General features: G+C 38.5%; 1 protein-coding gene across 2 annotated transcripts; it reads right to left on the bottom strand.

Moving 5' to 3' along the window:
* Positions 1 to 37: 37 nt before the first annotated feature.
* Positions 38 to 26707, bottom strand: LOC100178970 (sushi, von Willebrand factor type A, EGF and pentraxin domain-containing protein 1). 2 transcript variants are annotated; one of them, XM_018814630.2, is made up of 39 exons: positions 26580 to 26707; positions 25907 to 26053; positions 25360 to 25530; positions 24536 to 24634; positions 23511 to 23684; positions 22983 to 23063; positions 22473 to 22649; positions 21858 to 21968; positions 21065 to 21236; positions 20512 to 20687; positions 19892 to 20002; positions 19185 to 19361; positions 18584 to 18781; positions 18132 to 18320; positions 17460 to 17636; positions 16447 to 16623; positions 16012 to 16188; positions 15002 to 15178; positions 14068 to 14250; positions 13332 to 13505; positions 12699 to 12875; positions 11884 to 12033; positions 11087 to 11497; positions 10581 to 10763; positions 9929 to 10108; positions 9219 to 9395; positions 8647 to 8826; positions 7751 to 7930; positions 7400 to 7588; positions 6598 to 6786; positions 5777 to 5926; positions 5245 to 5433; positions 4786 to 4971; positions 3810 to 3989; positions 3252 to 3366; positions 2486 to 2602; positions 1933 to 2109; positions 1447 to 1638; positions 38 to 935 (listed from the first exon to the last, which is right to left on the bottom strand). In XM_018814630.2, the coding sequence occupies exons 1-35, from the start codon at positions 26626 to 26628 to the stop codon at positions 3287 to 3289; spliced, it is 5898 nt and encodes a 1965-aa protein (XP_018670175.1). In that variant the 5' UTR covers positions 26629 to 26707; the 3' UTR covers positions 38 to 935; positions 1447 to 1638; positions 1933 to 2109; positions 2486 to 2602; positions 3252 to 3286. The 2 variants fall into 2 exon arrangements, with proteins under 2 accessions (XP_018670175.1, XP_018670177.1); XM_018814632.2 differs by lacking the exons at positions 18132 to 18320; positions 18584 to 18781.
* Between the last annotated feature and the right edge of the window lie 697 nt (positions 26708 to 27404).

Here is a 27404-nt window from a genome sequence, read left to right as displayed (position 1 = left end):
GGGACCTCACCCACATAGAAGGGAAAAAAAACACATATTGATGTTCTGGCATTTATTTGCAGCTTTACATTTGCACCACATAAGCAATTATTACATAATTTCATTTGGTATATATGGTATGCGTTAATATTGCAGTGTGGCAATAAGCAGATATATAATAATCCCATATTAATTGCCACTATTTGTCCAGGGCTGAATTTCGACCTAAGCTCCCAGACACTCAAGAAATATTTTAAGTTTACTAAAACACCATTCCAGTATATTTTGTCTCAAACATTATCTTAATATTGCCTATCCATTCACGCATATTTTTGGATTTTCACCAGAACGACGTTCCGGGAGCTCGATAAATATTTAAAGTTTACTGAAACGCTATTCGGTAGTTTCCAGACAGTTTAAACAGAGATGGCAATAAATTTGTCATCTCAATTAACATATAGTTCCAAAAGCTTTGGTCTTACGACATAATTATAAGAATAATTCAAGGTTTGTGAGATATTTTGAATCAAAAACACAATAAACTTGATTGTTTTGGTAACTGAATTAACTTGTAGCTCCAAAAGCTCTGGTCTTATGGCTTAATCATTAAGTTAATTAAGTTTACTGGAATGACGTTCCAGTTGTTGTAAGTTGTTTAAAAACCGAGATTGCATAAAATCATTTCTCTGTTATCTGACTTTTAGAAAATAACTAATACTTCCAGAAGCTATTTTTGTACAAATCCAGCCCTGGACAGTTATAAACAAATCATAAACACGTATACGAAGATATGGGATTGCTCCATACATGGTTGCCCAAACATTCTATGTTAGATGGCCCGCCTTGTAACTGCCCACCGTTATAACAGGAAAGCCTCAGAACTACACCTACAGCGTGTTCTATACCTACAGGTACTGAGACACCAGTTGCGGCAGAAAAAATGGAGCAACCGACAGCTGTAAGGAAATATGATTTAATAACATGGTGTTAAACATACACTAGACACTTATGGTGTATTCATACACCTCATGCTCACTGTAGAGTTATAACATGGGTGTCTTTTTATATCCCAAACACACATGGTGTACTCATACACCTCATGCTCACTGTCAAGTTAAAACACGGGTGTCTTCATATACACCAGGCACACATGGTGTAATCATACACCTCATGCTCACTGTCAAGTTATAACATGGGTGTCTTCTTATACACCAGACACACATGGTGTACTTATACACCTCATGCTCACCGTCAAGCTATAACATGGGTGTCTTCCTATACACCAGGCACACATGGTGTGTTCATACACCTCATGCTCACTATAAGTTATAACATGGGTGTCTTCTTATACACCAGGCACACATGGTGTGTTCATACACCTCATGCTCACTATAAGTTATAACATGGGTGTCTTCTTATACACCAGCTCATTCATACACCTCATGCACACAAAGCTGTTCCAATTACCTTCACATCCTCCCAGGGTAGAAGACCAAGTAAGATCAGGGAGACATCTTGTTATAGATGGGCTCACAACCCTGTAACCATTACTACAACTCAATCGAATAATGTTCCCTACTTGGTTTCGTTGCCCTCTTCGATCTGTAAACCTTCCGTTCTGTGGGACCTGCAAGGCTTGACATAACCCTGCTGCGGGTTCTGTGCAACAAAACAAGTATTAATTGAGGAGTTAGAACGCATTTATCCATGTGTTATAACTGATAAAGACTTAGAATGTATGAGGATTGAGTGATTGGTAAAGAAAATGTGTAAATACACTGGACCTGGCACCAACAGTATATACTATATGTTTTCTGTATTGGTGATAATTTGGACAACCCATTAGTGACCACTGGGTTTGAGCAATTGTCATTAAGTGCCCTACCCAAAGAGACACACACCCACAATGGTAGCAGAGTGGAGGACAAATAAATAATAATTAAAACGACTTACGACAAGTTGGAGGCGGTCTATCCCATGTCTGGTCATTCAGACAATACATCCGCTGATTTCCAGTGACCACAAAGCCACGTTGTGTGCACATGAATGTTATTGATGAACCAATACCAAAACTACTGCCTTCGCGTACCCTTACGTTGGCTGCCAAGTTGGGTGGTGGACATGACTTTACTGTGGGCAAGATAGAGTTAAATACACAAGTATTAATACTATGGTGGTTAAAAGAGAGCAAAGCTCTAATGAGTGAGTATGTATTAAACTAATTTTACTGCAACTATCGACTAAGCTTGATCAAAAACAAACCAGAAGCAACCAACAAAGTGGGTTGCAGTCTTCATTGGTGGCTATGGAGCAGTAGGAAAACACAATTATTCATGTAATAAAACTAATAAAACTTATGATGTATGAGGATTGAGTGATTGGTAAAGAATAAATACACTACCTAGCAGCAACAGTATATAATATGTGTGTAATTAGTATATATTCATACAAAATATCTGATATATGTTACTTATATTGTAATGAAAACAAAGTTTAAATAACTCACATCTTTCACAATGAACGCCCTCATAGTTTACCAAACAGTTGCATCGAGCTGCTTGCCCATTTCGTACGCAGGTTCCACCGTGTTGACATGGACCATTGTTGTAACATGGGTTTATAACTGTATGGTTAAACTTTATGCTTACTGTCGATTTATAACATGGGTGTCTTCTTATACACCAGACACACATGGTGTATTCATACACCTCATGCTCACTGTCAAGTTATAACATGGGTGTCTTCTTATACACCAGGCACACATGGTGTATTCATACACCTCATGCTCACTGTCAAGTTATAACATGGGTGTCTTCTTATACACCAGACACACATGGTGTATTCATACACCTCATGCTCATTGTCGATTTATAACATGGGTGTCTTCTTATACACCAGACACACATGGTGTATTCATACACCTCATGCTCATTGTCAAGTTATAACATTGGTGTCTTCTTATACACCAGACACACATGGTGTATTTATACACCTCATGCTCACTTTCTAGTTATAACATTGGTGTCTTCTTATACACCAGACACACATGGTGTATTTATACACCCCATGCTCACTGTCAAGTTATAACATTGGTGTCTTCTTATACATCAGACACACATGGTGTATTTATACACCTCATGCTCACTGTCAAGTTATAACATTGGTGTCTTCTTATACACCAGACACACATGGTGTATTTATACACCTCATGCTCACTTTCTAGTTACAACGTGTGTTTCACTTGGGGAGTAAAACAAAGCAAACCCACTCACTTGTGTTACATGTTCTTCCCGAATAATTAGGTCTACTATGTGCAGTTGAAAGCTATTCCATCCACTTTGGTGCACTCCCCGTTAACACATGGACCGCTGACACAAGGATCTTTTTCTGGAATGATTGAATTATGACATCATAAGTGGTATAATGAGTCACAATTGATAATTGTAACCTTGCAATTCATATAAACAACAAATAAATTCTTTTGTATATGGGTGAGGTCTTTAGTGGGGCACACCTGAGACCTGGAATGTAGGTCTATTACCCCAACACCCGGGGTGCTACCATCTAGACCCCATTACCCCAACACCCAGGGTGCTACCATATAGACCCCATTACCCAAACACCCAGGGTGCTGCCATCAAGACCCCATTACCCCAACACCTAGCATTGCTACCATCTAGACCCCATTACCCCAACACCCAGGGTGCTACCATCTAGACCCCATTAACCCAACAACCAGGGTGTTACCATCTAGGCCCCATTAATCAAACACCCAGGGTGCTACCATCTAGAACCCATTAACCAAACACCCAGGAGTGCTACCATCTAACCATCGCAAGTTGGAGAAGGGTCAGACCACAAGTTCCCGAGCATACATCGAACAACACTATGCCCATTGACATCATATCCAGGATTGCATGTAAACCTCACGTGAGTTACTTCTTTATTATTTTCACGAATTTGCTCAACTCTTCCGTTGGTAATGGATAGAATAGGTGGGCAGCGTTCAACTGGAACAAAACATTGTATATTATTACTGTTGCTGATAATATGTATGTATATATCAATTTAAAATATATGCTGTATATAACGCCATTGTAATTACATATTGTATCTAGTAGGGTCGGGAAGACGGGACACTTTTAACACATAATATTCAAATATTTTGATCGTGTTTTAAACAATTAACAACGGTCTATGGAAGTTGTGAGGATACGTTTTATAATTCTTTGAATGTTCTTTGTTTACTACCAAATGGGACAAGAAAATAGAATAAAAAGGTGTCCCAACTTTCCTCACCCCAATATATAAGTTATATCCATAAATATATATATATATACATATAATACATATATATATTTATGGACCCCATATATATATATATATACAAAAATGTAGATAAAGAACAAGTCTTGCCAATTGTATATTACAGATATTTATTTCCCTAAATGGCATCTTTAGCCTTTTTTTAAATAGAATCCACTAATATTGTAATAACTTACCACACACAAGAACACCCGTGTTATAACAACTTATCATTGTCCGCCATGCGAGGATAGATAAGTTATATACGTGGTAACTTGTAAGCGGGCACGAGGTGTATGAAACAGAACATCCGTGTAATAACGGCTGACGTTGCCCCGCCATGCGAGGATAGATAAGTTACATACATAGTAACATGTAAGCGGGCACGAGGTGTATGAAACCCAACACCCGTGTTATAACAACTGTTATTGCCCCGCCATGCGAGGATAAATAGGTTACATTCATCAAAGAAACGTAGAGAACAACGTAACCATATCTTACCACACGTGGGCGCTGCTGTCCAAGTCCTGTTAGCATTGCATGTGATAGTGTTGGACCCATGCATACGAGATGTAATTTCAATGCATTCAAAAGTCACTTGTTCATTAATATCATAGACTGCCTTTAGTTGGGTGCCTGCTATTAATCTTCCATGTTGAGGTATAGTAGGTGGCGAACATTTTCTTTCTGCAAATAATGTGCTTTAAATGTTGCACAAAATCTGAGGTGACTCTGATAAAATACATATAGTAGGGTAGGGAAAGATGGGACATCTTTTTATTTTACTTTATTGTCTCATTTGGTAGCAAACATGGAACATTCAAAGAATTATTAAACCATATCCCCACAACTCCTATAGACCGTTGTTAATTGTTTCAAACACGGGTACTATATTCCTACAAAACAGTACTACCCCGCAGTACTATACTCCAACAAAATTAACTAAAGTATTTAACTAACCACAGTTAGGAGGAGAATTGTCCCAAGTACGGTCCTGGGTGCATTCCAAAGTATTTTCACCGACAAGTACATCATGTGCATTAATACATTGAAAACTTATGCGATCTCCGTCGAGGAAAAAAATGTCACCGGCATTAGCGCTGCTAATGCGTACACCATCGGGTAAGGCTGGTGTTCCACATCTTGGTACTAGAAAGAAAGGTATAAATTATTCACTTCATGCTCACTGTTTAGTTATAACACGGGTGTCTTCTTATACACCAGACACACATGATGTATTCATACACCTCATGTTCACTGTCAAGTTGTAACATGGGTGTCTTCTTATACACCAGACACACATGATGTATTCATACACCTCATGTTCACTGTCAAGTTGTAACATGGGTGTCTTCTTATACACCAGACACACATGGTGTATTCATACACCTCATGTTCACTGTCAAGTTATAACATGGGTGTCTTCTTATACACGATAAACACATGGTGTATTCATACACCTCATGCTCACTGCCAACCTATTATACCTTACCACATGAAGGGACACCAGAAGACCATGTCCTATCCTCTAAACAAGTGGAAACAGCTGATCCTTGCAGTAAATCATCAGCATTAGGGCATGAATAAGGTGGTGTACGATTACCTACATAGTAGAAGGTACCAGAGCGCTCACACCTTTTCACTGTAAAGTTTTAATAACATGGATTATATGTTTGCTGTACAATTTATAGGTGTAATGTTTTATATGGAACTGAAATATAGGGCAGAGTTGGCCCATTACCCCAACATTGTATATGCACATTCTATTCTATATGGGTGAGGTCCTATAGTAAAGCATGCCATGGGACCTGGGATTTAGGCCAGAGTTGGCCCATTACCCCAACATTGTATATGCACATTATGTTGGCCCACAACACCCATGGTGCTACTACTAATTAGTGACCACTGGGTTGGAGCAATGTCTGTTAAGTGCCTTGACCAAGGACACATACTGTTGATACTGACATACATCTATCACAGCAAACCCTCCATCCTTCAGTTGAATTGGTTGCAAACTTATTCATGTACAGTAGGATAGGGGAAGATGGGACGACCTTTCATTCTATTTTCTCGTCCCAATTGGTAGTAAACAAAAAGCATTCAAAGAATTATAAACCATATTCTTATGACTCCCATAGATCGTTGTTAATTGTTTAAAACACGATTAGGATATTTGGATATTATGTGCTAAAGATTTTCCATCTTTCCCCCACCCTACTGTATATTCACTTTGTAATAACAATGTATGTTGTTGTTATATTAATGGCTTATCATTATCAAGAGCATAGCAACATGCATTAATAAACAACCCACAGCAAACAGGTAGAGCTCTATCCCATCTCCCATTCCCTTGACATGATATTGAAGATAACCCTTGCATTTCATCCTTGGCGTTCGAACATTGAAATGTTATAGTAACACCAGAACTATAGAAAGCTTGTACATTTTCGCCACTAGATAGCACTAGACCATCAGGGGGATTTGGACCCTGGCACCGTTTTACTGAAAAATAAATAATTTGAAAATATCTAAAAAAACAGAATTGCTTTAACCCAGTAATCACTAATGGTTTGTCTAAACAGCCATGTTCCATGCATACAAACAATTACTTACAAAGTTACATACACGGTAAATAAATAAGTGGTAGTACCTTGGGTGTTGGGGTAAAGGGCCAACCCTGAACTAAATCCCAGGTCCCATGGCATGCCACCATGTATATAACTTTGTGCCTGGTTGTTTTTATGTATGGGTGACATTTTTAACAACCCATTAGTGACCACTGGGTTCAAGTAATTGTCATTAAGTCTGTGGCCCAAGGACACATACGCCCAGGATAGTAGCAGCATCAAGTCTTGAACCTGTAACTTCTCACTGTATCTTGGGCATATACACAACTAAAAAGTCCGGCATCATAGCACATTTGGTTAGCGTGCCTGCCTATAACCAAGGGGTAATGGGTTCAAGGCTCATCACTACTAACATTGTGAGCCTATGAGTCTTTGGAAAAGACACCTAACGGCAATTGCTTGAACCTAGTGGTCACTAATTTGTCCAAAGTATCAGCCACACATAAAGACATAAAAAATCACCTACAAAGTAACATAAATTAACTCACAGCAACTAGGAACGTTTCGACTCCACTGCCGGTTGATTTGGCAACGAATCTGACTTGGTCCGGACATTTCATCGTTGGAATCGACACAACCAAATGTTATTACTGCGCCAATTTCGTACAGCTCTTGTTGATTATTTGTTATTTCTATCCTGAATTGAGCCGGGGTGTCGGGTAAAGTACAACGTGCAACTGCGGAACATAAACATCATATAAATTATAACATAAATACCATATATATAATACAACATAGACATCTTATATAATACAACATAGACATCTTATATAATACAATATGGACATCTTATATAATACAACATAGACATCTTATATAATACAATATGGACATCTTACCACACGTTGGATTGTCTGTCCATGTCCGATCATCCTGACACACGATGGCAGCATTACCAACCAAACGATCCGACACATGTACGCATTGAAATCTTACAGAATCCCCAACTTCGTAAATATCTTCTAAAACAACTGCGGGCCTCATATTTACTGGGTTGTGTGGTCGACTGCAGCGTCGAGCTTGAACAAAGGAGAAATTATCTTTCGATACAAAAGCAATTGTTCATATTTTTTAGTCTTACTTTAACAAAAAAAGTGAATGAATCTTATTTATCCTCACGTGGCGGGGGCAACGAAATTCTGTTTCATACACCTAAGTTATCATGTATGTAACTTTGGGGGTGATGGGAGTTTTTCTGTATGGCTGACAATTTGGACCACCCATTTGTGACTACTGGGTTAAAGCAATTGCTGTTAAATGTTTTCCCAAGGTCACATTAATATACCCCACAACAGTAGCAGCCACGAGCTTTGAACCCATAACCTCCAGGTGGAAGGCAGGTGCGCTGACCAACAGCGCTGGTAGACATCTTAGTCGTTAAATAAATGCAACAGATCGAAGTTTGGTAATCAACAATGTATTATATACGTAGACCATATAATAAATATTTATAAATATATTTATTTGTATATATATGGGCTGTGTTGTGTTTATTGAAACAAAGATATCAAAACTTTGTGTACACAACAACATAGACATCTTATATAATACAACATAGACATCTTATATAATACAACATAGACATCTTATATAATACAACATAGATATCTTATGTAATACAACATAGACACCTTATATAATAGAACATAGATATATTATATAATACAACATAGACATCTTATATAATATAACATTCACCATAGATATCATATATATTACAACATAGACATCTTACCACACGTCGGATTTTCTGTCCATGCTCCATTATCCTGACACTCGATGACAGCATTACCACCCAAAGCATCGGAACGGTGCACGCATTCCAAAGTAACACGGTCACCAACTTGATAGGAATTAAGTAAAGCTGCTTGGGTTCTCATATTAGTGGGAAACACAGGACGCCCACATCTTTTAACTGCGAATATATTATGGTGTAATAAATAAAAACCTATTTAGTAAGATGCCTTTTTGATTGAATGTAACTTATTTAAATAAATGAATGGCGGTTTTTTTAACACAGGTGTTCTGTTTCATATATCTGTTGTCTCGTTTACAAGTTACGATGTATGTAACTTATTTATCGCCGCATGGCAGGGCAATGATAGTCGTAATAATACGGGTGTTTTGTTTCAAACACCTTAGTTCACAGGCAGGTTATTTGGCATATCAACACTATAAAACAATAAAAAAACTTTTTTCCCGGGTGTTGGGGTAATGGGCCAACTCCGGTCTAAATCCTATGACCAATGGCATGCTATGCTGTAGGACCTCACTCGTATAGAATAAACTAGAAACACACTGTCATACCACAAGCAGGTTCGCCCCTCCAGGTTCTATCCCTATTGCAACTCATTGAGGAAGCAAGCAGATGATCTGATGCATCCATGCAGCGGAACTCAACATGGTTACCAACATAATAGTAATCTTGTAAAACACCATTAGGCCGCATATTGGCAGGGGTAGCAGGGCGCTGGCATCTCGTAACTGGAAAGATAAAGGTATAATAATTGTTCTTATACTATTCAGTAAATCAAAATTATTTTGCTATTTCTATGTGGCTTGTTTTTAAATGATGCACGTTATCATATGAAGTTTAATATCATATACACTGAGTCTTATATGTGTTTATTTATTGTTTTATTGTTTTCTTTTTTTTCGCTTGGTGGGTATAAGATGGGTGTTTTCTTTTATATACTTCATGCCCACTTACAAGTTACCACGTATGTAACTTGTTTATCCTCACATGGCGGGGCAACGACAATCGTTATAACATGGGTGTTCTGTTTCATACACCACGTGCCCGCTTACAAGTTACCACGTATGTAACCTCTCATGGCGGGCAATGACAGTCATTATAACACGGGTGTTTGTTTCATACACCTTGTTCTACTATGAGTTATATATGAGATAACATAGACATCTTATACAACACAATATAGATATCTCATAAAATACAACATAGATATCTTTTATAATACAACACAGATATCTTTTATACAACAACATAGAAATCTTACCACACATAGGATTTTCTGTCCATGTACCATCATGCTGACACTCGATGGCAGCATTACCAGTCTCTTGATCCCACTCATGCACACATAGAAATCTTACTAAAGCCCTAACTCCATAGAAATCTTGTAAATCAACCGGGGACTCCATGTTTGCAGGGGCAACAGGACGCGGGCATCTCGTTTCTTAAAATATAAAAATATTTTGAACAAATGTAACTCATTGTGGGCGTATGTGTCCTTGGGCAAGACACTTAAGGGCAATTGCTTCAACCCAGTGGCCACTAATGGGTTGTCTAAATTATCAGGCACACATAAAAAAATTAATCAAAAGATCACCCATAAAGAAACATACATGGTAACTTGTAAGCGCCCACGAGGTGTATGAAACAGAACACCCGTGTTATAACGACTGTCATTGCACCGCCATGCGAGGATAAATAAGTTACATATGTGGTAACTTGTAAGTGGGCACAAGGTGTATAAAACCGATCACCCGTGTTATAACGACTGTCGTTACCCCGCCATGCATGGATAAATAAGTTGCATACGTGGTAACTCGTAAGCGGGCATGAGGTGTATAAAACAGATCACCCTGTTTAACAACTGTCATTCCCTACCATGCGAAAATAAATAAGCTACATTCAATCACACTCACCACATGTTGGAGTTGTATTATTCCATGTCCCATCTACACACTGTATTGAGTGAGCACCAACTAACTGAGCTCCATTATCAGTGCATTGGAATCCTGTTATAACTGTTCCAATGTCATAGCTATCAGCGGCCAGCATGTCTGTGGTCACCCCATGCTGCAGATTGGGCCGTGTGCATCGGGTTCCTGTGTATAATAAATGAATGAATGTAACTGGGCAACTATAGTCGTTGTGTTATAAATAAATGAATGTCGCGGGGCAACTATAGTCGTTGTAACACAGGTGTTCTATTTCATACACCTGGTGCCCGCTTACGAGTTACCACGTATGTAATTTATTTATCCTCGCATTGCCCAAAAACGAAGGTCCTTATAACACGGCTTAAATAAGGATCTAGATCTATAAAAACGGGTCAGACAAAATTCAAGTTCAACAAAATATAAATGATACATCAGTCTCTCATTTGAAAAAATAGAAAAAACAATCACAATCTAGTGAATCCACTTACTTTGTTCGCAAATAAAGGCCAGACAAGCATCGCAATAAATGTCATTCCAACCCCCGCTGCTGGCGAACAAGCTTCCACAAAACTCATCTCCGCGCGCATTATTTGGTTCAACGCCCTTCCAGTTGTGGTACAGATCATTATTCCTTGTACCACCCCGGATACTAAGTGGAGTTCCTGCCCTTGTACCATCCACCCACAACCAGGGTTCACGAAGGTTTTGCTTGTGAAGCCCGAAGTAGAATTGATTCCGGTAAACTTTATTATTTTTTGTCTGAGCCATTTCAGTTATTTTTTCTGTAATATCCGCATTTTTCGGCATAGCCAGAGTACCGTTAATGCTTTCACAATGGAGCTTTGCGTTGTTGAAGTTTTTACGGTTTTCAAACATGGTGTATGTTATGCCTCTAAAATCTGCAAGAAAATGAAGACGGGAATTAATAAAACACATATTGTAACAGCTTCAGACTATGGGCATGGGAGTGGCAACCATGGATAAGCCACTCAAGTTCCCGCCCACGAGAATATAAATGACCAAACCAACTAAAAGTCATGTCTGCCTATCCACACACTACAATAGCTTCAGCAGCTCGACTGTGGGCATGGGAGTGGCAACCATGGATAAGTCACTCAAGTTCCCGCCCACGAGAATATAAATGACCAAACCAACCAAAAGTCATGTCTGCTTATCCACACACTACAATAGCTTCAGCAGCTCGACTGTGGGCATGGGAGTGGCAACCATGGATAAGTCACTCAAGTTCCCACCCACAAGGATATAAATGACCAAAACAACTTACTCATAGTTGTGGTGGAACACGATCTCCTTTGTATATTGGTACCCGGGCATCTCCCAGGCACACGACATGTTCGTTGTCTTCTTTCTTGCACCGAATTACATCTCCCTTTACATTTAGACCACGTCGACCACTCGTCCCATTCATTATGCTCTACATAGATTAGGATTTATTAATTAATAAACGAATACATGAATTTAATTATTTATCCTTGCATGGCGGGGCAACGATAGTCGTTATAACGCAGATGTCCTGTTTCATACACCTCATGCCAGCTTACAAGTTACCACATATGCTAGGTATTTTATGCTCTGTGATATAACCACATACGTTTAGTGGTTATATGTTATGTTGGCATTTTCCATGAACCATGGCATGCTTCACTGTAGGACTAGGACACCTATATAGAATAGAATGTGCATATACAATGTTGGGGTAATGGGCCAACTCTGGCATAAATCCCAGGTCCCATGGCATGCCTCACTGTAGAACCTCACCCATATAGAATAGAATGTTCATATACAATGTTGGGGTAATGAGCCAACTCTGGCCTAAATTCCAGGTCCCATAGCGTGCCTCACTGTAGTACCTCACCCATATAGAATAAAATGTGCATATACAATGTGGGAGTAATGGACCAACTCCGGCCTAAATCCCAGGTCCCATGACATGCCTCACTGTAGGACCTCACCCATATAGAATAGAATGTGCAAATACAATGTTGGGTAATGGACCAACTCTGGCCTAACAAGCCTTTCAGTAAAGAACCTAACACTGCACCCTATACTTGTAATGTTGTAATATAACCAACAACTTACCAACACATGTAGGCTTTGGGTGAGACCACATCCCAGTATCTGTACAAGTCAGTGAAGCTTCCCCACTCAACTGGTAGCCCACATTACAAGCATAGTTGACCACATCATTAAATTGCCATACATTGTTGTTTGGTTGTTTAGTTGAGTTTCCTACTACTTGGTCTGGGCACTGTACAGCTGTTGAAACATTGAATGTAGCTAATTTATCTACGCATGGTGGGACAGCAACATTCGTTATAACACGGGTGCTCTGTTTCATACACCTTATGCCCACTTACAAGTTACCACATATGTAACTTTGAGGGTGATTATTTTTCTGTATGCCCGACAATTCAAGGTTATTGTTTTGTTGACACTTTGTAAAACTAGCTGCCAAAAAATACTGAAGTGTTGGTTAAATACAACTTAACTTATATAAACACCTGTGAAAAGTGGTGCAACCAATTCAAGGTTATTGTTTTGTTGACACTTTGTAAAACTAGCTGCCAAAAAATACTGAAGTGTTGGTTAAATACAACTTAACTTATATAAACACCTGTGAAAAGTGGTGCAACCAATTTAAGGCTATTGTTTTGTAAACACAAAACTAGCCAACAAAAATACACTAACACATATAAAAGTAAGTCCTTTTACCTTCACACACTGGCAGTTGACTCCATTGCCCTGTTGCTGAGCAACTGATGACATCATCACCAACCATATTGTAACCACGGTCACAAGTTATTGTCAAACTATCTTCATATACAAAAGTCTCATCATTTGAATTACTTCTCCCATTAGCTACCTCTGGTGCATTGCATTCAACTCCTACAAGTAAAATATTGTCATACACCTCATGCTCACTGTCAAGTTATAACATGGGTGTCTTCCTATAAACCAGGCACACATGGTGTATTCATACACCTCATGCTCACTGTCAAGTTATAACATGGGTGTCTTTATATACACCAGACACACATGGTGTATTCATACACCTCATGCTCACTGTCAAGTTATAACATGGGTGTCTTCATATACACCAGACACACATGGTGTATTCATACATCATGCTCACTTTCAAGTTATAACATGGGTGTCTTCTTATACACCAGACTCACATAGTGTATTCATACACGATACACCTCATGCTCAATGTCGAATTATAACATGGGTGTCTTCTTCTACACCAGACACACACGGTGTATTCGTGTATTTATACACCTCATGCTCACTGTCAAGTTATAACATGGGTGTCTTCTTTATCATCAGACACACATGGTGTATTCATACACCTCATGCTTACAAGTTATGGATATCATTCTCATTATTACAACTTACACAGCAAAACAGCACACACACAACAACATATTACAAAAAACATGCAACCTACTTGTACACTGGGGGGGTAAATGTGACCAGTGGCCATCAGGAAAACACTCTGATTCATTGTTGCCTTGTATGGCAAACCCTGGTGGGCACGAATAAGCTACAACCTCTCCAGATTGCCATTCATCCTTGTTACTGCTTTGAATTATATTGATGTCGCTTGTGTTTTGTGCAGGGCATGAAATACCTTGGTAATATAAGAGTTTTAAACCACTGGTTCTAAATCTTAAACAGAGGCCTACAGAGAGGTTTATTGATGGGGTGCCTTGAGTAACCTAACTTTTAAACAGGGGTGACATTATATGAAACACTAAGAGCGGGTTAAACCTGGGGACGGGCTGAGATCTAACTATTCGGATTCGGCGAATCGGAATATCTACGGTCTAATATTCGATCGAATCCGAATATTCGATGACGCCATTTAACCTAGTTCAATGTGGTGAAACAAATGAAATTATTTAACCGCTGCATATCCATTTCGTTTCTATTAGTAACGCTCTATCGTAGCGTTATCTGCGCCCGAGAAATCGGATTCGATCGAATACCTAAAAATGCGTCGAACAACGCCGAATATTCGGATTCGGCCCATCCCTAAAACCAGAGATTCTTATTCCTTACCTAAATCTTTTCCATAAATCATAGAATTTCATTGAGAATTATATGAAACAATGAGTAATATATGTGATAGCACTGATTTAAACATTAGGGAGTGTAAACAAGGTACAGGAACAGCTTGGCATTTCTCAAACTAAGCAAATATTTACCAAATATTGCAAATCATTGAACGTTTAAAACATTAGGGAGTGTAAACAATGTTTCGGAACAGCTTGGCATTCCACAAACTTATTAAACATTTTACAACAAACTGCAAACCATGATTGGAACTCAAAATGTATAGAGAAACAATGATTTAAACATTAGGGAGTGTAACAGCGTACCGGAACAGCTTGGCAATTCATTTGACCACATTCCTTCTCTTGAACATAGTGAAGTATTTGGTCCATCTATTACAAAGCCTTCAGAGCATGAGTAGTTGGCTATGCTGCCAATAGGCCATATTGTTGTGTTAGGTGATACCACGCCATTTGGTAACTCACGATGGTCGCATCTTGATTCTGGAAATAAACCTCATGCTCATTGTAAGGTTTAATACACTTCATAAACCTCATGCTCACTGTTGAGTTAGGATACTTTCGTGTTTATCCTCGGGGTGGGAAACCAAAGGGGTTTAAAACACGGGTGTTGCACACCATACATGGTGACTTCATACACCTCATGCTCACTATCGAGTTAGGATACTTTCGTGTTTATCCTCGGGGTGGGAAACCAAAGGGGTTTAAAACACGGGTGTTGCACACCATACATGGTGACTTCATACACCTCATGCTCACTATCGAGTTAGGATATTTTCATGTTTATCCTCGGGGTGGGAAACCAAAGGGGTTTAATCACAGGTGTTGCACACCATACATGGCGGCTTCATACACCTCATGCTCACTGTCGAGTTAGGATACTTTCGTGTTTATCCTCAGGGTGGGAAACCAAAGGGGTTTAATACACAGGTGTTGCACATCATACATGGCGGCTTCATACACCTCATGCTCACTGCCAGGATTAATACACAAGGGTTGAACATGAATGTAAATTATCCTTACGGGCGCGAAAATCCCAGTCGTTATAACACAGTAGTTCTGTTTCACACGCCTCATGCTCACTGCTGTGTAGAAATCCCATAAGAGACCTCAGTTGTGTAAACAATCACCCACAAAGTTACATACGTGGTAACCCGTAAGCCAGCAAGAGTTGTATGAAACAGAACACCGGTGTTATACGGTAGTCAGATGACCGACCAAACATTGTTGCAATAATGACTGTAATTACCCTGTACGTGAGGATAAGTTATATTCATTCAAACACTTAAATAAGTTACATTTATTTATTCACTTACTTATACATACAGGTTTCGGCTTTGACCACTCAGTACTTGCAAGACAAATAGCTGACGGGTTCCCTATTATTTTATATCCATCATTGCAGATGAACATAACTGTGTCTCCAAAATACCATGTATCTTGTTCAAGGGCTGCTACTCCGTTGGCGACTACTCTTGCTTGACACTGAACAACTGTGTGGTAGATAATGTTACAACTTCTAATCAAGGAAAATATACATATACAACCCATAGGTGTTGTTTGTTTTAAAAATCTAGGTGACAGTGTTAAAATACACACTCAAATACAGAGGTTACTAGAAGTCACATGGGGTTATTAGGGGTCATATGGAGTTACATGGGGTCACTAGGGGTGCAGTTACATAATCATATATAATATACAACAGTTTAAACAATGATCATATATACTAAACAGTTTCAATATAGACTTACTGTTGCATTCAGGACGTGCAGTCCATGTACCATCAATTAAGCATTGTGATGCTTGAGGGCCCATTATGACATACCCGGCATGACATTGGTACATCACCACATCTCTATAATACCATGTCTGTTTTTCTGGTGAGGTTGTTGCATTACGGACAGCATGTGGGGGTGGGCATGTTATCCCTGGAGTAAATTGACAGATTTTAAAAATGAATAAATGTTACTTATTTTCCTCACATGGAGGGAAACACAGTCGTTATAACACGAATGTTCTGTTTCATACTCCTCGTGCTATAAGCACGGGTTAGTTTTTGTTCAATTGTTTGATTTGGAAGATACGATATTAACATACGGCGCCGTGGCATAGTGGTTAGATTGCCTGCCTGTAACCAATAGGTAATGGGTTCAAGGCTGGTTGACGCTGCTACCCCTATCATTGTGGGCAGATTTGTCCTTGGGCAAGACACTTAACGACAACTGCTCCAACCCAGTGGTCACTAATGGGTTGTCAAAATTATCAGCCATACCTAAAAAAAAATCCCCAAAAAATAATCACCCACAAAGTAACATACATGGTAACTCGTATGCTGGCACGAGGTGTTAAACCTGTGAGATAACGACTGTCGTTTTTCGGCAATGCGAGGATAAAGTAAGTTACATTACATTCAACATGTTACCATATGTGTAAATTATTAGGCGCTATTTTTTCTGTTCGGCTGACAATTCAGACAAGCCATTAGTGACCACTGGGTTGGAGCAATTACTGATAAATGGCTTGCCCAAGGATACAAATGTCAGTATTAAGCATTGGACCCCACGTACTTCAGTTACGATGCAACAACACTACTGTACTATGGTAGGGCAGAAGCATTGCTCTACATAGATTCAATTTAAATAAGATATTGACGATGCCATTTAGGCGAAATGCATCTTTTATTAACAATTGGATGGACTTGATTTTTGTCTGTTATGTTTTCGTAGCACCAGATCCTTACTTTATGTAGAAGGACATTACTTACTTCTACATGTGGGCGGTGCAGAAGACCATCTATTGGTATCCACACATCTTAAGCTACGAGAATGGCTTATCCTATACCCATGGCTGCAAGTGAATGAAATAGAACTTCCATAGTTATATGTCTCTCTTCGTGGGGAAACTGTTCCATCAGCTATTACTAAGCTGTTGCACGTTTTTCCTGTGAAAAGTAAGTAAGTTTTTAAATACACAGTGTATGTTTAAGACCCCCATATATAACTTGACAGTGAGCATGAGGTATATGAATACACCATGTGTGTCTGGTGTATAAGAAGACACCAATGTTATAACTCGACAGTGAGCATTAGGTGTATGAATACACCATGTATGTTCGGTGTATAAGAAGACACCCATGTTATAACTCGACAGTGAGCATGAGGTGTATGAACACACCATGTGTGTCTGGTGTATAAGAAGACACCCATGTTATAACTTGACAGTGAGCATGAGGTGTATGAATACACCATATGTGTCTGGTGTATAAGAAGACACCCATGTTATAACTTGACAGTGAGCATGAGGTGTATGAATACACCATATGTGTTTGGTGTATAAGGAACATCCATGTTATAACTCGACAGTGAGTATGAGGTGTATAAATACACCATGTATGTGTGGTGTATAAAAAGACAACAATAAAACAAAAGGGACTCACTTATACAACTAGGTTGATCGCTTGACCATGTCCCCCTTACTTGATCATTTGATTGACAGGTAGACGTTGCCACCCCTACCATGCGATATCCTTCTCTACAAGCATAAGTTACAGATTCTCCATAATACCAAACATGTTTGTTGGGAGCTTTGGTTGCACTATCCACATTTCGGTTGGGACATCGGATTCCTGTACAATAATGAGTGTAAATATACAAACTGTTTGGTCATTTATATCCTCGTGGGTGGGAACTTGAGTGGCTTATCCATTGTTGCCACTCCCATGCCCACAGTCGAGCTGTCGAAGCTATTGCAGTGTGTGGATAAGCAGACATGACTTTTAGTTGGATTGGTTCTTTTTAGTAAGTGACTTGTCCATGGTTTAAGCAGACGAAATAAATAATAGTAATTGGCCTATTTATAGATGTATTTTATGAATAAATGTTGACATACTGGTACAAGATGGAGGATTGCTAGACCAAGTTCCAGAAGGATTAGTTGGGTGGTTGTTTGATTGACAGGTAGACCTTGCCCTTCCACCCATGCGATACCCTTCTCTACATGTATATGTCACAGTCTCTTGATAAACCCAATTGTTTTTGTTGGGGGCTTTGGATGCGTTACGAACATTTCGATTGGGGCAACGTTTTACTGCAAAACAATAATGATTATTACATACAAGGTCATGACAAAGGAGTTAGAGCACTCGCTTCAAAAGTTCTAACCCAGAGAGTACAGGTTCGAGGCTTGTCACTGCTACCATTATGGGTGACAAGGATAGTTACTTTAGACCAGTGGTCACTATTGGCTTGCTTAATATTATAAGTCTTACAGAAAAACAATCACCCTCAAAGCTGGCATGAGGTGTATGAAACAGAACACCTGTGTTATAACGACTATCGTTGCCCCGCCATGTGTGGACAAATAAGTTATACATGTTGTAACTTGCAAGCTGGCACGAGGTGTATGAAACAGAACAACCCTGTTATACAACTGTTGTTGCCTCGCTACGCAAGGATATATAAGAATCATAAACATGAACAATCACACTTACTGTTACAAGTAGGAACTGCATAATTCCATCTGTTATCCCCCAAGCATTGTGCCCGTGACTCTCCTCTCATATAATAACCCTGGTCACACTGGAACACCACGAATGCATCAAGCCTTACAGGGGCGGCGATTGACATGGTACCGTGCCTTGGTGCCACACGGGCTTGACACACAATTTCTATGAAAAATATTTGTTGTAAACATCTCGTAGCGACAATGCCTATTGCTCATTATATATATCATGATGATTTAGTTTCGAACGCATGCGAACACAAAAAAACGGAAGAAGGCGAATGAAAAGGGACGTTCTGCACACGCAGTCACACATGAATAAGCGCTACAATCTTGTAGTAAATTTCTATTGATTTCACAAGACTGACATTTTGTCAACAGAACATTATTTGGTGTAAGTCTAAAAGTTGATTAGAAGTTGTGAAAAGGCAAACATCGTCAGCCATTTTCTGAGACATTATCATGGTTTTCCTTTAATATTCATTAATGGCGTTAATATATATAAGTAATGGCCATTTACACTTAAATATCATTGAGACAGCAAAATTTGAGAAATTTGTGAAACTAGAATTAAAGTATAATAACGACATCATAAACCAAATGACGACATCATAACCCAAAAGATGACATCATAAACCAAATGTGACATCATAAACTAAATGATGACATTATAATACTAATTGTAACATCACATACCTTCTGAACAGTTGTGTCTTCTAAACCCACGTTGGCAAAAGCAGAAGTAACCGTTAATTCTATTGAAGCATGTACCTTCGTTTTGACAAGGTGTGTTGGCACATTCGTTGACTAAAGAATATAATTATATAGAAGTTGTATTTGACCGACACTTAAGTATTTTTGACAGCTAGTTTTACAAAGTGTTAACAAAACAATACCCTTGAATTGATTGCACCACTTTTCACAGGTGTTTATATAAGTTAAGTTGTATTTGACCGACACTTAAGTATTTTTGACAGCTAGTTTTACAAAGTGTCAACAAAACAATAACCTTGAATTGATTGCACCACTTTTCACAGGTGTTTATATAAGTTAAGTTGTATTTGACCGACACTTTAGTATTTTTGACAGCTAGTTTTACAAAGTGGTAATAAAATGTAAGTTACATTTATTTATTCACTTTAAAGAATAAATGAATAAATTTATCCTTACTTTATCCTCGCGTTACCGGAAACTACAAGTCGTTATAACACCGATGTTCTGTTTCATACACCTCGTGCAAGTATTACAATCCACATGTATGTTACTTAGTGGGTGATTAAAATAAACAAGTCTTTACAATCCCAACAATTACCTACCGCAAGGGACATTAGATTCCACTGATATGTCATCTAAATCAACAGATACTGATGCCCACGCAGATTGGGTAACTTTAAACTCAATCTGAGTTTGTCTATTGGAACGTGGGAACACTATATCGGTTGATAACCATTGATTCTTCTGGTCCAAAGTATGAGCAGTCCATAATGTGGTCCTGTGTAAAGGTTTTAATGAAGTATGGAATTTGTAAGGTAACAGGTTCAAATCCCAGCAGGGTAACTAGAGTACAGAGCAAGACATTTCACAGCAAATGCTCCAAACCAACGGGTTGTTTAATATTCCAGTCATACAGAACAACAATTAGCCTTAAAGTTACATACATGGTCAATCGTAAGCGGGCACGAGGTGTATGAAACAGAACACCCATGTTATAACGACTGTGGTTGCCCAGCCATGCGAGGATAAAATATTTACATACGTGGTAACTCCTAAGCCGAAACGAGGTGTATGAAACAGAACACCCTTGTTATAACTGAAGTAGCCCCGTCGTGCAAGGATAAATGGGTTAAAGACATTCAACATTTAACCTACCTTCTGCCTTCTGAGTCAACTTCCACAAGTATAAAGTTCAGATCTGACGGCATTTCTCTCACATAATAATAAAACTTTATACATAGGAGAGAATCGCGGGGTATCCTAGGTGACAATAACTGGGAACTACTTTGCTGTCGACCAGCACCAAATCCACTTCTTAAAATGAAGCCTGTTGAATAACACTCATGCTTACTGTTGAGTTATAACACGGGTGTCTTCTTATACACCAGACACACATGTTGTATTCATACACCTCATGCTCACTGTCGAGTTATAACATGGGTGTCTTCTTATACACCAGACACACATGGTGTATTCATACACCTCGTGCTCACTGTCGAGTTATAACATGGTTGTCTTCTTATACACCAGACATACATGGTGTATTCAATAACACTTCATGCTCACTGTCGAGTTATAACATGGGTGTCTTCTTATACACCAGACACACATGGTGTATTCATACACCTCATGCTCACTGTCGAGTTATAACATGGGTGTCTTCTTATACACCAGACACACATGTTGTATTCATACACCTCATGCTCACTGTCGAGTTATAACATGGGTGTCTTCTTATACACCAGACACACATGGTGTATTCATACACCTCATGCTCACTGTCGAGTTATAACATGGGTGTCTTCTTATACACCAGACACACATAGTGTATTCATACACCTCATGCTCACTGTCAAGTTATAACATGGGTGTCTTCATATACACCAGACATACATGGTGTATTTAAAAACCTCATGCTCACTGCACATAAACATAAGCAGCAACTTACCTACAGATCCATCTGGTACGGAATGCGAGAGAATCCTGGTCCACGCCACGCCCAAGTTCTGATATCCACAAGTTGGCCTCACTGCCCCCTCGAACTTACAGTCCGTGTCAACTGTGTCCAATACATTGGTTCATTTTATAAATATAAACATGTATTCCTATTATGCAGAAATCATTTTATTCCCTTTATCCTCGTATGGCGGGCAAAGACAGTTGTTATAAAAAGCGTGTTCTGTTTCATACACCTCGTTATAACAAGGGTGTAAAATCATCTCCCTCGTTATAACACGGGTGTTCTGTTTCATACACATCGTGCCCGCTTACGAGTTACCATGTATGTTACTTTGTGGGTGATTATTTTCTGTGTGACTGTAAATTAAGATAACCAATTAGTGACCACTGGGTTGGGGGAATTGCCGTTTTATCTTCTGTTTAAAATACATACACTCGTGGCACAGCAAGAAAAAAAAGGGGGGGTTTTAATCAAAAAATGTTCAAAAATTTTTTTTTTTAATTTTTTTTTTTTTGGTTTAAAAGGGGAGGGGTCGCGACACCCTAAACCCCCCTCATGGCTGCGCCACTGCTCGTAATAAATAATCCTTTAACAAAACCTTACTTTCACAGGTAGGTAGGTCACCCCAGGTTCCATTCTCATTACACACCCCAAATCGCGAACCCACAACTTTGTAACCTTGGTCACATGAGTATGGAACCCGTTGGTTGTACTGAAACCGAACCCCGGCTAAATTAATTGAACCATGGAGTGGGGCAACTGGTGGATTGCATCGTACAACTTGGGATAGAAATGTTTTTGGTTAAAAAGGTGTAAAGAGTATAGTGTAAGTAACTATGATGTTGTAATTAAAACAAGAGTGAGTGTTACAAGTACCAAGCTGGTCTTTATATAACATTCACTCTTGCCTAGTCTAACACTGAGGATGGTGCAGTTTCAGTTAATCAACTTTAACCATCCTCAGTGTTAAATGAGGCAAGAGTGAGCGTTATATAAAGTAATGGGTCAACTCTGGTCTAAATTCCAGGTCCCATGGCATGTCTTGCTGTAGGACCTCACCCATAAAGAATGAAATAAACAGAAGCACTTAACAAAAACATAAAAACAACTTACTATCACAAGTAGGCACGTTCCCAAACCACCTTTCATCCAAATCACAAACCAATGAGTCTCCTTCACCTCGAAGGATGTAACCTGCGTGTTATGATTATTGGGTTTAACTTATTTATAAGAGTTACTATGTATGTAACATTGTGGGTGAATATGAGTTATTTGTCCTTGCATAGTTCATACACCTCAACACTTACGAGTTACCAAGTACGTTACTTATTCATTACGCATTGTGGGGCAATAATAGTCGTTATACCACGGGTGTTCTGTTTCATACACCTCGTTCCAGCTTACAAGTTACCACGTATGCAAATTATTTATCCTCGCATGGCGGGCAACGACAGTCATTATAACATGGGTGTTCTGTTTCATGCGCCTCGTGCCAGCTTACGAGTTACCACGTATATAATTTATTTATCCTCGCATTGTAGAGCAATGATGGTCCTTATAACACAAATGTTCTGTTGTTTTAAACACCTCGTACTGTAGCAGCTATATCAAGTAAGAAATTCCCCACAAACAACAACTTACCTCTATTACAGAAGTATCTGATTCGCCTCCCATAAGTAAAATCATCTCCCTCGTAACCACCGTTTATCAGTCCAGGGGGTTCTCCACAAATTTTAATGGTACACTGAAACCTTATAGGGGACCATACACCACCAATACCACATCTTACACTGGCTCTGCCCGTCATTCTATGTCCTGTGATGGAATATAGAGGTGTTATAGAATATATATGATATGTGATATACTGATATAATATAGAAAGGTAAAGATCTAAGAAAATGTAACAGGCAAAAATCAAGTCCAACCAATTGTTGTATAAGAAATATAATTCGCCTAAATGGCAATGTCAGCCTCTTATTCAAACAGAATTTAGAAGTATTTCTTTACACAAGAATTGCACAACTCTCTGAGCCCCAGATCAGGGTCAGATTCATGAAATTTATTACAAGTTATGAAGGGATTACTAGGTGTTATAATTGTATATTATAGAAGGTATTTGGTAACTGTCATAAATTCTTCGAATCTGACCCTGATCTGGTGGTTATAGAGTTGAACGATTCTTGCGTGAAAAAATACAGGAAGGGTCTGCTGCTACGAACACCTAACAGACACAAGTCCAGCCAATTGTATAAAATAAGAAATATATATATTTTGCTTTAATGGCATCGTCAATCTTTTATTCATAGAATATCTGTCACACAATTTTCTATTTAAATAGGAGACTGACGATGTTGTATACATCATACAACCCAAACAATTGGTATTATTATGATGAAAGAATTCCACATTAGTATTATTATGATGTAAGAATTTCACATTAGTATTATTGTGATGTAAGAATTTCACATTAGTATTATTGTGATGTAAGAATTCCACATTAGTATTATTGTGATGTAAGAATTCCACATTAGTATTATTGTGATGTAAGAATTCCCATTAGTATTATTATGATGTAAGAGTTCCACATTAGTATTATTGTGATGTAAGAATTCCACATTAGTATTATTGTGATGTAAGAATTCCAAATTAGCATAATTATAACAAACCTATTCGGCATATATAATTGACCGCTTGATTGATATCATAAAAACCGTCAAACGAATCGGCAAAAGCTGTTTCAGTAGCGGGCGGGGTGATGCATCCAGCTGTTAATATGATGTCTATGTTTACTACATGATGTCTATGTTAACTGTATGATGTTATAATACCATATAATGTTTAAATACATAGTGTACTAAATTCTAATATGTGTGGGTGAGGTCCTACAGCGAGGCATGCCATTGGACCTGGGATTTAGACCAGAGTTGGCCCATTACCCCAACATTGTATATGTACGTTCTATTCTATATGGGTGAGGTCCTACAGTGAGACACGCCATGGGACCTGGGATTTTGGCCAGAATTGCCCATTACCCAACATTGTATATGTACACATTCTATATGGGTGAGGTCCTACAGTGAGGCACGCCTTGGGACTTGGGATTTTGGCCAGAATTGCCCACTACCCCAACATTGTATATTCTATTCTATATGGGTGAGGTCCTACAGTGAGGCACGCCATGGGACTTGGGATTTTGGCCAGAATTGCCCACTACCCCAACATTGTATATTCTATTCTATATGGGTGAGGTCCTACAGTGAGGCACGCCATGGGACTTGGGGTTTTGGTCAGAGTTGGCCCATTACCCCAACGTTGTATATGCACATTCTATTCTATATGGGTGAGGTCCTACAGCGAGGCATGTCATGGGACCTGGGATTTAAGCCAGAGTTTGCCCATTACCCAACATTTTTTATACACATTCTATATGGGTGAGGTCTGACAGCGAGTTAATGTGATTTATCCTATTACCACACCAATGCCATCTCACGGTCACATCTTGGTTGGACACCACTCCATTGTTTATTTGATTGACAGGTTCGTCGGCTATTAAACTTTAAGTTATAACCAACATTGCAAGTATATGTGATGGATTGTCCATAACCACGTTCAGGACTTATCTGTCCATTAGGAAAGGGTCCAGGATCATCGCATACAAGGTCTATAATAGAATAGAAACAATTTAACAAAAAAACTTTTAATTTATTTTTTTAATACGAGATTATTGAAACAACATGAAAAGGGATTTAGCAGAAACAAAATACAATTATAATGCCACATTGTTTTTTGAAACAACATAAATTAATCTTTTTGAATACAATAACAAATATTAAATTAATTACAAAAAGGAATGGAATGAGTAGCAAAACGGTGCTAGTGAAGAATCCTCCACTACGTTATGTGCTAACTGCGAAACGTAACTAATAACCACTGACTACCAATCTCTAACACTTCCTACCACCCGTAAAAGTAACGTACTGAAGGATTCTTCACTAGTGCCAAAAAAGGTAAAAACAACCAAACAAAAGCAGTCTTACTTGGATTGAAACAGGACATTCCACAAACATTGTCGCATTGACAAGTTTTTAATGCGCCTCTGCATTCCGCGTCGTGGGTACATTGTTTCTTACAGGCGCGTCCCGGGTTTGCAGATCTAGGCGGACATGCTTGCCCAGCAACGAGGTCTGAAATTAAAAAGTTTTTAGGCGGGAAAAGCACCTTTTTGGCGGGAAAAAGTACCCTATTTTGAGCATTAAAATAACGATAAGTTTGGGGAGTTAGAAAACAAAAAGCAAAAAGTGTTTTTTTTTTAGAATAAAAAGGCGTTTTATTAAACTGTTGTTAATGGGGAATATAAAATTACTAAAATCTTATGCTTTTAGGTTCAATTTAGTACTAATTAAAAAAATTAATAACTACGACAAAAGTAGATCTCTAGCTCTACCCCGCGGCAATAAAAAAACATGAGATTTTTAGTACAAGGTGGCAGTAAAGCTACAATAAGTTTCTTATGTATTTGACTACGTTTAACGTAAATAATTGCGTACTTTTGGAAAATTTAGTAGCTTGATTCGTAAAACTATATTTTAACATTTTTGTTAAGTTAGTTTATACACCTCATGCTCGCTGTCGCGTCATAAAACTTTTCTATTTAAGCGATTACACACAAATTACAGTTAATTTAATCATATTGAGGTACAGTGTACGAACCTATGCTCACTGCAGCACCAATAAAGAATAGTAACAGCACCCTGAGCATGTTAACTACTGTTCCATGCACCAAAGATTAAACAAAATATCCACGAAATATCCTAACACTATATAATTATAAAGTAAAGCAATTTACGTGTTAAATAAAACTAATAACTACTAAAAACAATCGCTCTAATAGAGTGTTTTTCATTAAAATCCAATATATCCGAGGTTTAACGTAAAAACAAATAAGTAACAAGTAGCAATATATACCAGGCAGTAACGTCTGACGATTTTACAAATAAATTAACTAAAAACAGTTGCAAATGTCACGTACGCTAGAAGTTTATGTCCGAACCGTAAATCTATGAAAAAAATAACTTAGAAATTATTGCAAATTACGATTTATGCGTTAGCATACACCGAGACCGAATAAACTGCAATTGCTATATACTGCAAGCAATACTGACTAAATACTGTCTGTTTAGCTCAATTCTGCGCTGTCTAGTTTAACCGGCTGAATCGATAAAAAAAACTACGTAAAACCCCCCACGGCGTTTTTCTGTAGCTTTAGCTGGTGTCATTTGGGCTAATTTATCAAGTTTTCGGAATTAAATGCCTTCGGCTATTATTGCCTTGGTCGAGGATTGAATAACATCACGTATTACTGTAAGTCAGCTCATAATATTTCATATTTCCTGACCGTGTTTTTAACAATTAATAATAACAACACTGTTATATGAGGATAAGTTACATAGCATATTTCGCTAAATATTATTCCGGTAAATACTACTTTATCTGATTTTAATTAATTTTTACTTGCTACATGACTGTATACATTGG

This window comes from Ciona intestinalis, chromosome 13 (assembly GCF_000224145.3).
Source record: "Ciona intestinalis chromosome 13, KH, whole genome shotgun sequence".
NCBI lineage: Eukaryota > Metazoa > Chordata > Ascidiacea > Phlebobranchia > Cionidae > Ciona > Ciona intestinalis.
The sequence above is the reverse complement of the archived record's forward strand: the minus strand, read 5'-3'. Positions and strand labels throughout refer to the sequence as shown.